At 31.6% G+C, this 16,312-nt stretch overlaps 1 protein-coding gene across 1 annotated transcript; it reads right to left on the reverse strand.

The window, feature by feature from the left end:
• Positions 1-8,437: 8,437 nt before the first annotated feature.
• Positions 8,438-15,352, reverse strand: LOC142553144 (uncharacterized). Its single transcript, XM_075663167.1, is given in 11 exon segments — positions 8,438-8,872; positions 9,192-9,328; positions 9,408-9,590; positions 10,089-10,180; positions 10,629-10,826; positions 10,935-11,001; positions 11,571-11,807; positions 11,991-12,011; positions 12,013-12,192; positions 13,336-13,723; positions 14,994-15,352. Coding segments are annotated over 11 exon segments (1,836 nt in total). The 5' UTR covers positions 15,128-15,352; the 3' UTR covers positions 8,438-8,673.
• Positions 15,353-16,312: the final 960 nt, after the last annotated feature.

The following is a 16,312-nucleotide window of genomic DNA, read 5'->3' on the forward strand; positions in this document are numbered from 1 at the left end:
AGGTAGATTAAATTCAAAAGTATAATAAATACTGATGCATGACAAATATCATATTATAGTGTAATCAAGGATTTAATTAATTTTTCATAAACATACAATAAAAATTTTAATTTGAATTTAGAAAGATTGTCATTTAAATAACATTTATAAATGCATATAAATGTATATATATATAAGAGATTGGTTTTGTCCCGAACTTATATTTTTGTTGAGGGTATATATGCACCAAATTTCGATATTTTAAAATAAATCAGTGTACGTAATTATGTTGATTTTAAATTTCTAATTTTTTTCTCAATCCAACATGTGTCTGTGTCTTTAAGTAATATTGAATATATATACACATAACATCTGGTACTCAAGGCTTGGATATTAATTAGAAACAAACAAAATTTAATATTTTTATTTCAAAAGGTACATATTGAAAATAACATTCACCTTTTTAAAAACATGATAAGTGTTTCGATGATCATTACGGTGTACATATTAAATTAACACAGATTGAACAGAATGATTTTTAAAACTCAAGGTTTGGTTCTTTGCAATCTAGTTTAAGATTGCCTTTTTATCTAAATAAACCTTTGATGCAATGCTTTAATTATGCATATGTGCTTAAGGCATAATTAATTTTATAAGGATATTTATAATAAATCTTTGTCGATAAAGTGAACTTGGAATCCATAAGGAGTTAAGTTAAAGAGTATGTCTTTTGTAATACGGTCTCACGAATCTTTATCTGTGAGACGGGTCAACACTATCGATATTCACAATAAAAAGTAATACTTTTAGCATAAAAAGTGATATTATTTTATGGATGACCCAAATAAGATATCAGTCTCACAAAATCTGAATCGTGAGACCGTCTCATACAAGTTTTTGTCTAAATTATACAGGTTGCATTACGTACCCGTCTTGCTTCTTCTTTTTTTTTTAAAAAAAATAAATTATTTTATTCTATTAGGGGTCAATATTATTATATTTTATATATTGCTCTTCAATCATTAAAGAAACCGAACACCTGAATTTTGATACATAAATAGCAATTATCAGTTATGAGCAAATAAATAAATATATATCTACATATTTTCCTCGGCTTGTATTTATATTTAGTAATACTTGGACTTGATTTGTGACCCAAGATCTTAAAAATCTCGAGTCCTTTGGGAGAAAAATCCTTGTTTCCCGATTTTCTGTGATTTTTAATAAACACGACCTTTGTGTCAAGTGCGTGCTTATCTGCGTACATGGATTTGGATGCCTGTATTACAAATTTCTTCAAAAATTACAGAGAACACAAATAGGTTCGTCCACAAGTAGGCACGGGGCTGGATCAATTCCTTCTTGAACGCACCCAACGGGCGGGTAAGCACGGACCTCTTGTTTTTCCTCCATAATCTCGATCTTTGCTTGTTTCCTCATTTCGGTCCATTCTTCCTTTATTTTCTGAGTAATTCCAATGTGGCATCATATTTTTTATTTTATATAAATGTTTTACTTAATAAATATTATTTTAAAGATGAAAAATTAATTTATTAGTTTGTATGTAGGACCGAGTGCTGACAACTTTACCAAAAGCTATAGCTAGTGGTAATGGTGCAATTCAAATCTTTTAAACCGCACAGCAGCTCAAGCACCATGGTTCGATCGCTCTACCAAGCAGGGACAATTATTGCACCCAACAATCTCCCTCCCAATAATTGCACTCCTTGCAATCAATGGGAATCAAACATATGACCTTGGCTCTGATACCAATTGTAGGACCGAGTGCTTGCCACTTTACCAAAAGCTATAGCTAGTGGTAATGATGCAACTCAAATCTTTTAAATCGCACCGCAGCTCAAGCACCACGGTTCGATCGCTCCACCAAACAGGAACAATTATTGCACCCAACATTGTCATTCAAAAAATGTAATGAATTATAGTTAATTGATCAAAAAAATAGGTCCAGGTGGTATATTATAAATTATTGTCGGGAAATGAATTGTATGATCTTGAACATTCGTAGAATTTAGACACACACACACACACACACATATATATATACTTTTAATATCACAAGTTTCTGTTTCATGCTCTGGATGACATGTGTGGTTCGCATCAAGTATATTATAAAGTGTTTTTATTAATTTTAAATACTAAGCATGACACACTAACTCACCCACTTTTACGGTTTAGAGGTTTGATAGATTAAATTATAATTTTATTTTTAAAAAAACTTCAAAAATATATTTTTTAAATTTTTTTCATTTAATTAATGAGTATGTCTTTTGTGAAATGGTGAGACCGGTCGACTTTGCCTATATTTAGTATATAAAGTAATATTTTTGACATAAAAGTAACAGTTTTTCATGAGTGACTCAAATAAAACATATGTCTCACAAAACAAACTCGTGATACCGTGTCACAAGAGGTTTTGTGTTAATTGAAGTCTAGATGCAGGTAAAACAATTTTTTTGTCAAACATAAGATATATAGGCACAAAACATTAATATTTTAAATTGCGTATAAAGAGCTTATAAAGAGGAAAAGAGGTAATTATTTTAGGTCATTCTTCGGCGGCAGATGGGGTCCTTTTAATCTCTTTACCAGCTTTGGTCTTCACTAAAAAAATTGGTGCGAGACTGGACAGTACAAGAAAATACTGAATACACAACACTTAAAAACAACGTGTTTACACTAATTAGCGACGGTCGCAATATTACAGCCACGACAACAGTTTAAAACCGTAGTCGTTGAGTGCACTTTCGACAACACTACCAATTACAGCAATTTTATATTACTTACGACAACGGATTTTCCGCTGTTGTTTAGCTTTTTTGTTGTAGTGGGAAGGAGACGAGCATGCACAGTCATGTTTTTGTAGATAAGTTTTTTAAAAAGTTTATTTGTATCTTCTGAATTAAATGTAGTATTTGACTTCAAATTATATAATTTCACTACTATTGAATAATCAAGATGATGGGCCACTTAATTGTTTATTTTTAGGTAATTTAATATTAATTTTCGTGCTGAGTGGCATCATAGTACTCTAAAAAATTAGAGTGATTCTATTTCGAACCTCCACACCCAAAAAAATATTTTAAAAATAAAATATTAATTTTCTCTATCCCAATATTAGGTTTTTTTTTATTTTACAAAAAAGTATTAAGAACAAAAGTTTAGAGTCTCGTTATATATATATATATATATACCAGATCTTGTCACTTGTCTTTAATTTTTGACCCTAATCTATATATGTTGCATTAATTTTATAAGGATATTTCTCTATGCATGTGTTGTTGCACTTGTACGATTATTTTTTATGAAAAATTATTGTTGGAGTTAAATTAATATTTAAAATACAAACACTTTGCACTTTGAAAATATTTGCAATTATTTTTTTAGAGTTTGCATAAGTATTGTGTGAATAATGTGCTATTTTGTTTAAAAAAAATGATGATGGAATTATAAAAATATTTATAACTTATTCAGATGTAGTGTAAATTTTTGTATAAATAATTTAGCATTCAAATTAAATATATGTGTGTGTAATGTTTTTGTGAGATGAGGGTGAATATTAATTTGTTTAGTGAAATAGATGCAGTATTATCTTGTCGAAAATGGTTACATCAAGAGATTATATAAGTTAGCATTATCCATATATTCTTTATATTCTTTAAAATTATCTTCAACTATAAAGTATTAAGAGGATAAAATGGTGATATTGTCAAATACATTAACTACATATGGTACGTCGGTCGATGATTATGTCAATATTCTGTTCTATTTCCGATACTACTTACTAATATAATGTATCAATATTATTCAATAAATTACTATATTTCAAATTTTAGAATTCTCAACACCGTATTATGAAACTAGATACATATAAGTTGATCAATATCACTTGTTCAAGCCAAAAAAAAAAAGAGTCAAAAAATACATGTAATTCCCTTATTAAGTCAAAAGATTTAGTCAACAATAGATTGAGTCAAATCTCACATTCCGACACACTCTTTCTACGCAAAAACACACCCTGAATAGCATAACTTCTATATATCACAGACACCACAATTACACGCACATTGAGGTCGCCGAATATTTTTTGTATTTTTAATTACACAGATAGGATTTACCTTTTGACTTTTCTGACAAATATTTGTCAAAAAATTTATAGTATTCACTTGTAAGATCATCCATGTACAACGTATTTATATTGTCTATAAACATGTAATATAAATTAATTATTGCTAAATATAAAATTTAAAATATAAACAATCTTATAATATTGATATTAACTTGTATTTACGAAACATGTGTATCAAATAGATTATCGATGTATATATAATATATGTTTGTCTGTGTGTGGTTGACCACCTTACCCTTAGATAGGCCATTCTGCCCACGTGCACTTCCCCTCAGAATTTGTTCCAAAACATAAATATCGTCTTATATTATGTGACCAAACAAATGCTAGAATTTAAATTTTTTTGATACTTTAAAAATTAGCAGTCATTTAATTCCCTGATTGAAAATGAAATTTTATCAATAATTTCGAGGTCGCCCGTTTTTGTTTTTACTCACAGGTTAAAGGTTAAATTATTTAATTTTTTGATAAGTTTAATTCTATTCATAATGTAAATCTTTTCTGCATACTAATAATATATAAACCCTAGTTTCTGTTGTTCTTCGTTTGGCAGGTGTAGCTACTACTTGTGGGTAGGTGTCCTTTTTGCCTCAGTCGCACAAAACCTTGACAGTCCAAATCACCCCCCGCCCCCCCTTCTTCTAAACCCCCACAATTCCCGGGAACCACGATCTATGTTGTCAAAGGACAATTAATTTGGTGGAATATACACAATTTTGTTTTTATATTTTTATATCTATGATTTTTTTAAATATAATATATATTATATATTATCTAAATTTATACAACAGAAGGGCATAAGTTATGCTGTCTAGTGAAAGAAATAGTTTTCATTTTCCCAGGCATTCATATATATATATATATATATATATATTTCTTCTTCTTTTCATTTATTTAAATTTTTCTTAACAAGAATTTTTTTTTATCTGTGATTGATATTTTAATTATATGTGAAGTTTTCAAAACTTTGAAAGGAAATGATAAATTTTTCACTTCAAAATAATGTTTATAGAGATGCGAGAATAAATATTTAAAAACATAAAACAAAAATAAGATCGCGGTATTATCTTTGTGTTTAAGCATGATAAATTGTTTTCAGAGAAACCATAGCCACATTTCTTTTTCCCAAGTTCGACGTTCTTCCACTTCAATCTGGATTCTTAATATATATTAACCTTAATATAATCTCAAAATATCAATTGCTGGTTAAATTCAAACCAGCTCCGTTTCTTTTCTCCTCCTCGTCTTATCAAAATTCTCAAAAAAATCGAGGAATACCACACCAGTTGTACTTCATTAAATGAGACAGAGACAGACAGACAGGCAGCAAGCAAAAGTTTTAGCAACACACATCAAAGGGTCAGACACTCAGACTGACACTACTCCATCTCTTTTAAGACCTTGAATACTTTTCAAATTTTCATTTATGTCCTGTGGTACATAGGATCTGAGTTGTGGTTATAATACTCAACCTTGATTCAATTTATATTTTCTAGACTTCAAATTTTTGTACATGGTTACATTATTGTATATAAATCCAATCTGGTTTCAGAAGATCTGTCATCATGTCAATCTCGTCAAGATCACCCATCCCCATCAATCCATCGCTCTATTTCAAACCCTATATTATTTGTTTCTTTTTAAAAATAAAGTGATCCATTTTATCACGAATTTTATAATATATATATATATATATAGAGCTGCCTTAATTCTTCAAAAAAAAAAAAAAAAAAACTTGGCTTATTAAAGTAATATACACATAAATACCAGATTTATTTACGCACGTGCGAGTTTATTTAATTAATAGCAATTCTAATGTACCAGATTAAATAAATAATGTCAATGTTCAGAAAAAAAAGATCTTAATAATAATACTTTGCTATAATATTATGAATATATGTTGCTAAAAGTATCTTTTAAGTTTTAAATACTATTGTTTTAGATTAAATAAATTCCATATAAAATTTAAATGTATTCACGTATAATTTATGTTTCCAACTTGTGGTAACTATATTTTTTTTGGCTTCAATTGATTAATTAGTCGCGTCAAACCTGGGACGTGAAATGAAGATTCTTTTTCTTTTTGCTATGTATGGTTGAACATAAGTGAAACCATTTTTTAATTACTTTATTAATTTTAAATTAATAAATTGTCAATTTATATAAGAATGAATTTATCATTTTAATCGAACTACCTATATATAATCAGATATATAAGAATGAATTATCATTTTAATGGCAATCATTTATATTTTATCAGATATGTGCTTAATCAGTAATCATTAAGTTTACGCCTGTTTTCGGGAGAGGATCCCCTACTGTGGAAAGAGAAACATCATACGGTAATGTGCACTCAAAACAATACCGTGTTATCAAATTATTATTATTATTTCCTTATTTCCCTCATTTTGGATTGTTGAATTAATTAATTAAGACAAGACAATGAAAATAATAATTATATATTGTTTTTTAAATAATCAATTAATTGATGTAAAGTATATCGATCCTATTAAAAATAAAAAAAACATAAAAATTAAATCATATCAAATATTTCGGTAGAATAATTCAATGCCAAATTAATGAATAATTTGACTTAAAAAATTAAATATGAACAAAAAATTTAAATAAAGTATTAATTTTTAAATAATTATATATAGTAAATCCATGTTTGTATAAAATAATATTTATATATGGTTTAATTCTATTAAGTTAAATTAATAATTATCTCATCTTTATACTGTATTGAAAAAGTGAAATACATATTTGTATTGTTTGTATCTGTTTATTGTTAAATCAAAATTGTTAGATCATTTAATTCAAAAAAAAAGATACTAAAAGATTGTTACAACTAGTAAAAGTATTATTATTAATATAATACAATTTAATTTTAAAATCCATTAAACTTAATAAAATTAAACTATATATATTATTTCATACAAAATAAATTTAACAAAAATTTACCCTTTAGTTACATTTTTTGTTTAGATTTATTTTTTAAGTAAAACTAATCATTAATTTATCACTGATTTATTATATTTGGAGATTTTGGTTTAATTTAATTTTTCTGTAAGTTTTTTAAAATTTTAACAGTAATATATTTTGCATGAATTAATTGAATATTTAAAAATTAATATATAATAATTATTTTTATTTATCTTGTCCTATTCAAGCAAACCAAAAATAGAGAAACAAAAGTTTTAAAAAAGATTTTGACAACACACACGCACAGCATCGTATGCTGTTTTTTCTCACCCCACAGCAGAGGATCCTTTCCACTGTGTTTCTCAAGTAATAATACATTTATATAGAGATCGGGCTTTAACCCCAATGGTCTCACCTGATTTCCCTCTTATAATTACTTCGGGTTCGAGTTCGAGTCATCAACTCAAATCTTATAAATCATAGAATAATACAAACTCTGATAATTCTTCAATTTTTATATGTCTCGTCGTGTCTCACTTGCTCCCTTTATCTTTCCGTCGGCACCAAATTGAAATATTATTTTCAACAAATAATAGATAACTGTGCTTACATACTCCTTTTGTTTTATAAGTTGGATTGATTATTCGCAAATTGTCTTCACCCACCCTAAGTGATCTGTCTCTGTATTTCTTTAATGGCTTGTGCTTAACGTGTCGTCTTGTGACATAATAATATTTTAATTAACTTTTTTCCTCGATAATCACAACCTATCCACCAATCACAACGAGTCTACGGACGTAGATTAACACATTAATTTATCATAATCTCACGCTTAAATCCGGTGCATATATGGTTCCCACACCATGTTTCTTAACCAAAACCTTTCCTTATATATTGCTAAACAAAGTATTATATGTTATTGTTTAAAAAATGATTTTGATCAACTACTAATCATTTGGTTGGGAAGAATTACATTTCTGTATATTTAAAAGTGCCTAGATTTCAACATGCATTCAATAGTCTTTGCTTTTATTTTTAAATTACAATATAGATTTAAATTAATATATATATATATATATATGAGTATGTCTCATGTGATACGGTCTCACGAATCTTTATCTGTGAGACGGGTCAACCTTACCGATATTCACAATAAAAAATAATACTCTTAGCATAAAAAATAATATTTTTTCATAGATGACCCAAACAAGATATCTGTCTCACAAAATACGACTTGTGAGACCGTCTCACACAAGTTTTTGCATATATATATATATATATATATATATATATATTAATTAATTGTGACGTTAAAAAAAGAATAAATTGAAAAGCAATGCTTATAAATGAAAACAACCATTGATTTCTTGGCAAATACCAACACGTGCGTGAGATATGTTCTCTCACATTAATACCAAAACACACAATTAATATGAAAACGACATGTATATTTCATGATGCAAGTGAACATAGGTCTAGCAGATATAGACTCGTGTACCTTTAAACAGAGCCTCACACTCGAACTGCTCTTTTAAAAAAAATCCCAATCCCAGAATATAAAAGCCAATTTCTTAGAGCCACTTGGAGTTGGACAACATTGTAAGGAGGATTTCAGCATGTCAATCTTAAGGGAGACGAGTAGTGACTGGGAATATGAACCTGTGGGTGGCACCAAAGATATCGGCTAGTTGGCCAACTAGTGCCTGACATATTGAGCTCATTGGGGAGAATACTTCTGGAAGACGAGGTATGCATTCGGGAACAAGTTCTATCTTGTTGGAAGATTGAGAATACAGCCACAATACCGCCCGACAGAAAATAAATCTGCAAAGTTGAAACAAGGTATAGTTCTAAGCATGCACTCAGTACAGAGTATTCTCTTGAAATGAATTAGAAAAATTAAACACAGGGGTCTATATTATAATCTGATGAAATTGGAGGCGACTTTGCTTGCTATCTCAGATCTTTTGTTCCTTAGATTCGATAGGGAACGTTCATAAAAGTAAGCTTTGATGACGATGATTCACACTAGACTAGTAGGTCTCTATACAAGCTTCATTGCATATAGACGGTACCATTGACACCAAAGTTTATACAACACCCACAAAAGAAAGAAAGAATTGTCTTAGGATACAGGATTTACCTTAAAAGGAGTCGCCTCAAGAATGGATCACTTAAAATTTGAGACCAGACAGGATCAAGATTGTCAGATGCAGCCAATAATGACCCCCATTCATTTGATGAGGATTGGAGCAGCTTTTCAGCTTTACCGTACACGTCCTGATATGAAAGCATGTAAGCAAGATGACCAAGACATATTAAATAACCTGCAGTAGTGTTCATACTACTTCTACCACACCTTTTCGATGTCAGAGCCATTAAGACCGAGCAATAGAACTAGAGACTGCAATGGAGCTGTGAGAAAACTGGTGAACAAGCTTCCACTGTGTTGACGACTCAATTCTACAGCAGGCAAAGGCAACGATATGGCTGGTGATAGGAGCATCGCAACCGGTTCTCCTTTTTCTGAGCCACTCATAGCCTGTTATTGTTTTGTGCGTCAATTGAATTTTCCCAACAGCAATACTAGTTGAAGATCAGACTTAAAAAGCCTAATAGGTCTATGCAAAATAGTTCTAAGTTTGAAAGGCTCCTTTACCCGATGTGTATAGTGGAAGGTCTGACAAGGTAATAAGTAGTAACAGAGAATCATATAGTAACAGAGAAACATAACAAACCAATGATCCCCAGTTTGCAGTGTTTGTCCAACAAAATAAAGTAAAAACTTAAGTATAAAAAACATGAGACACTTGTTACTGTTTTTCCAGGATCCAGCCAGTTTGTTCACTAATAAATAAACACAATAATGCCTCGATTTGTGAAAATTGAAGTATACTATAATATTTTTAATGAACATGAACAATGCTTAAACCAAATGGTAACAACAGGCAATGAATGGTGATACACCTGACAAGTTTAGGCTAGCATTGCATAAACCAGTGATTTGTCCAGAAAAACCTACAATTTGCAAGTTACTTACCTTGAATGCTTTACTATTTTCACTGTCGATGACCAAGAAAAGGGGCCTTCTAGTGAAGGGCAAGAAATCAGAGGGATATATGCAGTTCAAACCTGAAAAACAACACAATGATTCAACATACGGATTTTTCATGAAAACTAAAGCAAGCTTAAAGAGAGAATTAATGTCAGGAAGGATGACCAAGTTGTTGCTTTGAACAAAACATAAGATGAGTAAGGGACCAGTTTTAGCCTCCGTTACCATCCTAAACTTCAATTCTGATAGAATTAGAAGACGTGTATCTTGGAGTAGAGTAGGTATCCTAAAAGCCACAGCTGACTGATTTTGTTGCCTGTTCTGAGAATTTTTATTCAATTATACAGTACACTTTATCCAAAACACCATTGCAATAACTGCCCCTTGATTATGCACTACCAAACTACCCATTTTTTGTCTAGCCAGAGCAGAATGGATCTTAAATTAAACTTGAGAAAGATGAAATCGTTATGTAATGCATTATCACCACGACAATAAGAGTACAACACACTACCATTTCAGTACCTCCATGGCCACGAGGCCCAATATGTAAGCAATCAGCACCATGACCGGAGTGATCTGCATTATCAAGTCCAGTGCTAAGATTACGAGAAGAGGTGGGTTCAAAGTTGGTTGAATGAAACTGAAAGCCCCTCAAAATGTTTTCAGAGTAGCCAGAAGAACCAGCATGAGGTGGAGAAGATACAGAATATGTGCTGCTTTCTATGGAAAATACATGACGTTTATAATTTTTGGCCACAACAATGTAAGTTCTGCTACAGAAAATATATGAAATGGAACAGGAAAATCACAAAAAATGGGTTTCAATACCTGAGGTTGAAAGGTATATTAAAAGGATTCCATCAGTAGGAAGCTCCTCACAAATTGACCCAAGGACCTAAAAATCACATGCAATGCCACATTCTGAAATAAAGGGTTCGTACATGAAAATGGCATATGATTTAACTAAAAATAATTTGAAGTAAATCCATAATAGACTTGCTGAGCTTGAGTCATTAATCAAGGATTCATGATTACTACTATACTTTATTTTATGTAATCGGAAGGGTATTCCTATAATATGAGTTGAAAATGACCCCGTATATGTAGATACAATACTTATTTCACTTGTTACTATAGTAACTTCAGAATATGACAACATGCAGAATAACCGGCAGCAGGTAATGCCAATAAAATAGATGAAATGGGTAAAGCAGAACTCCACTTCAGTGTTATATGGCACAAATTAGAAGTGCTGCAACTAGTTGACATTTTAAGAAATTTCACCATACAAGACAAGTTGCCTCAATAACTGATATCAGGAAGAATATAAATATCTAGTTCCTGTATTTTTAACGATGTGTTTCATTTGACTCTGTTTCTTGAAATTATTTTCTGTCTGATGCAGCTCATTTGCAGCATAGAAATTTAATGACCAAGAAGAACCAGGTTGATGGTAATACTTACTGCAATGAAATGGGTAACAGATGGGCGATATAAGATGGCTTTCCGCGGGTTAGGTGGCAAAGTTGGATCAGTGATATCCTTATTCACACGACTAGGTCCTGGAGCCCCATTTTGACCAGTGCCAGACCCAGATCCAGTTGAGGTAGCTATGCTTGGTTGGTAAAATGAACCACCAGGTTCCCACTCCAAACATTGTAGCATTCTAAAAGTGTCGAGGGTGAGTTCAGAAAACTTGACCTGTTGAGCAAGGATAAGATGATAATGTGAAACCCATAATTTATCAAGTCTAGAATTAAATATCTGGAGTACATATATATGCATGTGCTGGAGTACATATATATGCATGTGTGCATATATCAAGAACACAGCTAAAAAATTATAGCGATCTTATTCTCTGTTGGAATAATGAGTAAAGTAAACCTCGTTAGGATGGTAGCTGCACTAGTAAGGCATCTCTTAGTTTTAGGTTTTTCTTCGCTTCCAAAACAATTGAGAGGGAATCTGGTTGAAGATCCAATACAACACTATATCTCAAAGGCCTATTATTCATAAATGCTGTGTCAACTTTCAGAAATTTGACTATCTCCTGAATCACGAGCTTCCACTCTTTAAAGTCAGTTTCCTGAAAACATGAACATAGAGAGGTAACTCAACATTTATAAAATAAATCCACAAGCTTATACAACGATCCAATATATCTGGTGAGCATCCATTAACATTTCTCATACAAATGATTCGCATAACAAGGCAACGAGACAGTTGTTAAAAAAACAGCTCCCAGTAGCACATCAAGCCTTACAAACATAAGTGAAGTAATAAGAACCTAATTCAGTACCTTACTAATCAATAAGTATAAAATAGTGCCATCGCTTGCAGCCCTGATCAAGTATTATATCCAGGTAGGTATTGTCCTATATATACCTGAACTTAATTGAAAGCAATTTTTAATGCATGTCAGCAGGGATTTATGGAGCCAAAGACCTCAATGACTTGTTACTGGCGAATTCTTGAAGGCAGTCCAGTCATGAAGCTAGTATTATCATGTATGCCTTCTCAAATCCAATGTCTTCAGTCATGCTATCATTGGCCATCCGTCTCTCACCTTCCAAAGCCTTTCGCATTTTACCTAAGCCACAAACCTGACATCGGGACTCGCAGGACAACGAGTTTTTCTAAATGTTGTCGGTGCCATCAGGCATTCTCCAAATTGAAACAAGTGTCTTAGAAATACCTCATTTTGGTTAGCCTATCCATAACAACCTCATTAATGCCTCTTTGATTCATGGCAGCTCATACTAACTCCCAATGAAATTCTTGTTGAACTATGGAAACTATCGATTTGACAACAATATCCTACATAAACTTTCATCTCAAAGTGTGCCATGTCATGGAAAGCACCAACTGTACTAGCAGATAGTGAATAGCTGCATATTCAGAAATCACAAAGTACATTCCACAATGGAGCACAATTAGAAATAAGCTTTGGTAGCTATGCATGTTGAAACTTGGCAAGAGCTTATGATAATGACAAGGTGATCCTTCATAATACAATACAAAATTGCTTGAACTTTCTTAACAGAAGCACCTTATCAAACAGTAATTGGTTCGTAGGCACATCACTTGTTTAGATAATCAACGACATGCTCATAAATACATTCTTACACATAATCCCCACATACTGAAACTATTATACCCTGACTCTGTGCCACACACGGTAGTATATATTGCATATCATGATATCAAGTACGTTGATTGAGAAAATCACCTGGAATGTCCTTTTGCACTCGTCCAGTAACATTTTCAGCTGATTCACCAACTGATAAACTACTTCTCGGCGATTTAACACCAAACAAACTGTCAGAAACCGAGAAATAAACCTCAGCTGTTTGCTGGCCAGATTTATATCTTGATGTGAACCATCCTTAAAATACTCTCGAGTCAAAATTGCCTCATAAAATACGTAAGATTCTGACAAATAATTGGCCTCACTAGTCCTCATGTACTGTCCAAAATACAGCTGTCCAATCCGTGATGCTATCTCCCCAATCTCCCATCTCTTCAACCCAGCCTCCACCAACTTCTGCCGATTCTCTTGTTGAAACTTCCATAGCTGAGTATAAACCTTAAAGACCTTGTAAAAGTATGTATCATATCTGGTGGAATAAATGGCAAGAATTATAAACTTTGATCCCAATGTGGCAGTAAAAAATTTACAGCACAAATTAGTAATCAACAATAAACAGTGGCAGCACGTTTAGAGAACCTATACATAATAGATGGAAAACCACAAGACTATAAATTCAATATCTGGTCAACCATTGTTGTCTAATAATTAAAATCACTAGCTTTGCCATTTCATCTACTCTTCTTCATACCCTTGATTCATGAAAACCTGCTCCACTTGATCTCCACTAAATCATGTAAAATTCAGTGATTCAGCCTTAAATTGATCACAATATAGCAACACGTTATTCTTCCACAGGGCTGATAATTACTATCGAGTACTGGGGACCAAACGAAAAAACATTTGATCGGTAGCATGGTATAAAGCTGGATGCGTTGGTGGTGAAACCAGCAAATGGGTACGTGAAGCGATCGTCCCTTTCAAATAAATCTCAACTTCTGGTATTTTTTCCAAAGATTTTTGTTTCACATTTCAAATATCAAATCCTCCGCACCCTCATTTAGAATCTGATCCACCCTTACACTTTGGTGAGTGTTACAAGCATGTAATCCACTGACAAAAGCAGCTTTTGAAGGCGGTAGGCCAGAAATTTTGTAAAGAGAAAGCTAGTGTATTTCTGAGGTGGAGGCTTGCTAGGTGACAGTCTGGGAGCAGATCCCGTACTTATAAGATTCATCTTCGAAGGAGAACCTCTCAAGTTTAGTCAATTCATAATTGCTAGTGAAGTCAATATAGGACCTAACATTGCCCGCTCCTTAACAACTAACATCTACATGGTCAAATCCAGATGGCTTTCTACTCACTTATCAGGGTATATTACAATTCAATTCAAATTATCATGTGAATGTGCATTACCATATCAACAATGATCTAATTACCACCATCTCCTCTACTCGGTCACCCCTCCCATATCTTCTGTTAATTTTCAAGGAGCAAACCAATATTAGGGAATAAAATAAAGAAGGAAGCCTTACAAACTTATTACCGGCCCAATTTGGTGGCAGAGCCAATTTGCATGTAACAAGGGTTGGAATTTTTATATTTTTCAAGTAATTTTATGCAAAAAGTTGATTGGGATTGGCTGCAATTATCACATTTTCAGAATAAACCTGAATTACATTAAGGGAAATAAGATCATTCAAGCACAATAAGCTGATTATAATCGTGCACAAACAGCTAACGAGTAAAAAACAAAACAAAACAAAAAAGAAGGAACTTTGGAGCTAATTTGGGGGCACCTGGTGCGTTGATAGTATGGCAAATCGCGGATCTTTGAGAACTTCTTGTCGGCTTTTGCCACCAGAGCCCAGTACACCTCGCTCACCGGAATATTACTATTACTGCTGCCACTCTGAAGCTGATTCTGGGACATTTGACTTGTTTCAGAACAATACCCAAATGAGGAATTCGATCAAAACACCCAGAAATTTCTAGTTTGATTCAATCAACCAAAATATAGCAGTCAACTCTAGCATAAAATACAAGGTTAAAGAATCAGTTGGAAATTTGGGTTCTAAAGGGTTTTTCTATTACACTACTGCTGATAATTTATGGTATGTTCAGGAATGAAGATGGATGATTTGTAAAGTTTTTTTTTTTTTTTAAAAAAATTTTTTGTTAATTTTCTATTATTTATATTATGAACGATTTAACTGACAAATTACTTGGAACTGATGAATTCCGAAGCAACCACTCAAAGAATAGCTCTCATGGTCTCACGTATTTTTATCCGTGAGACGGATCGATCCTATCGATATTCACAATAAAAAAGTAACATTCTTAGCATAAAAAGTAATATTTTTCATGGATGACCTAAATAAGATTCATTTCACAAAATACGACTCATGAGATCGTCTTATACAAGTTTTTATCCCACTCTAAAAAACGATGTTCGCAATAACAATACAACTTTCTAAATTGCTTAATTTGCTAAAAGGAGCATTTATAATCACTAAAAATCTGATTATTGGTTTTAAAAAAATCAGTTTTGTGTTTTTTTTAAACTTAGATTACGAGTTAACTTACGCTTAATTTAATTAAAATCTAAAAATGAATGATATATTAATTTTGTTTCTATAAAATGATTTTAGTAACAAGTTAATATTATTAAAATCAATTATTTATCAAATATTATCAATTCTGATTTTCAATTTTTAGTTTTGTTTTCAAACAATATTTACTCGTGATTTTACATAATATATAAATTTAATCACTTTTTTCAAAACAGAAAACATCATCTGAGACAATGACATAAAAAACAAAATTAATGCGTATGGGAATTGTTGGTCCTTTATACATATTATTTTTTCGATCTTTGTGATTTATTTTGTCTAATTTGGGTATTAGTTATTTATATTTCAATTTTAGATATTTTTTATTTAAGAGTGTTGATATGATATTGCACATGTTGATGTCGGTGTTACTTCGGTATTATGTATTTGACAAATCGGAAAAATTACTAAAATTACAAAATAAAATAAACAAAAATAGTATTTGGCAACATTAAGAAAAAATTGCAAAAAAAACAAATATACAAAATCAAAATTGTAATTTTTCT

This window comes from Primulina tabacum, chromosome 8, assembly GCF_025594145.1.
Source record: "Primulina tabacum isolate GXHZ01 chromosome 8, ASM2559414v2, whole genome shotgun sequence".
Taxonomy (NCBI): Eukaryota; Viridiplantae; Streptophyta; class Magnoliopsida; order Lamiales; family Gesneriaceae; genus Primulina; species Primulina tabacum.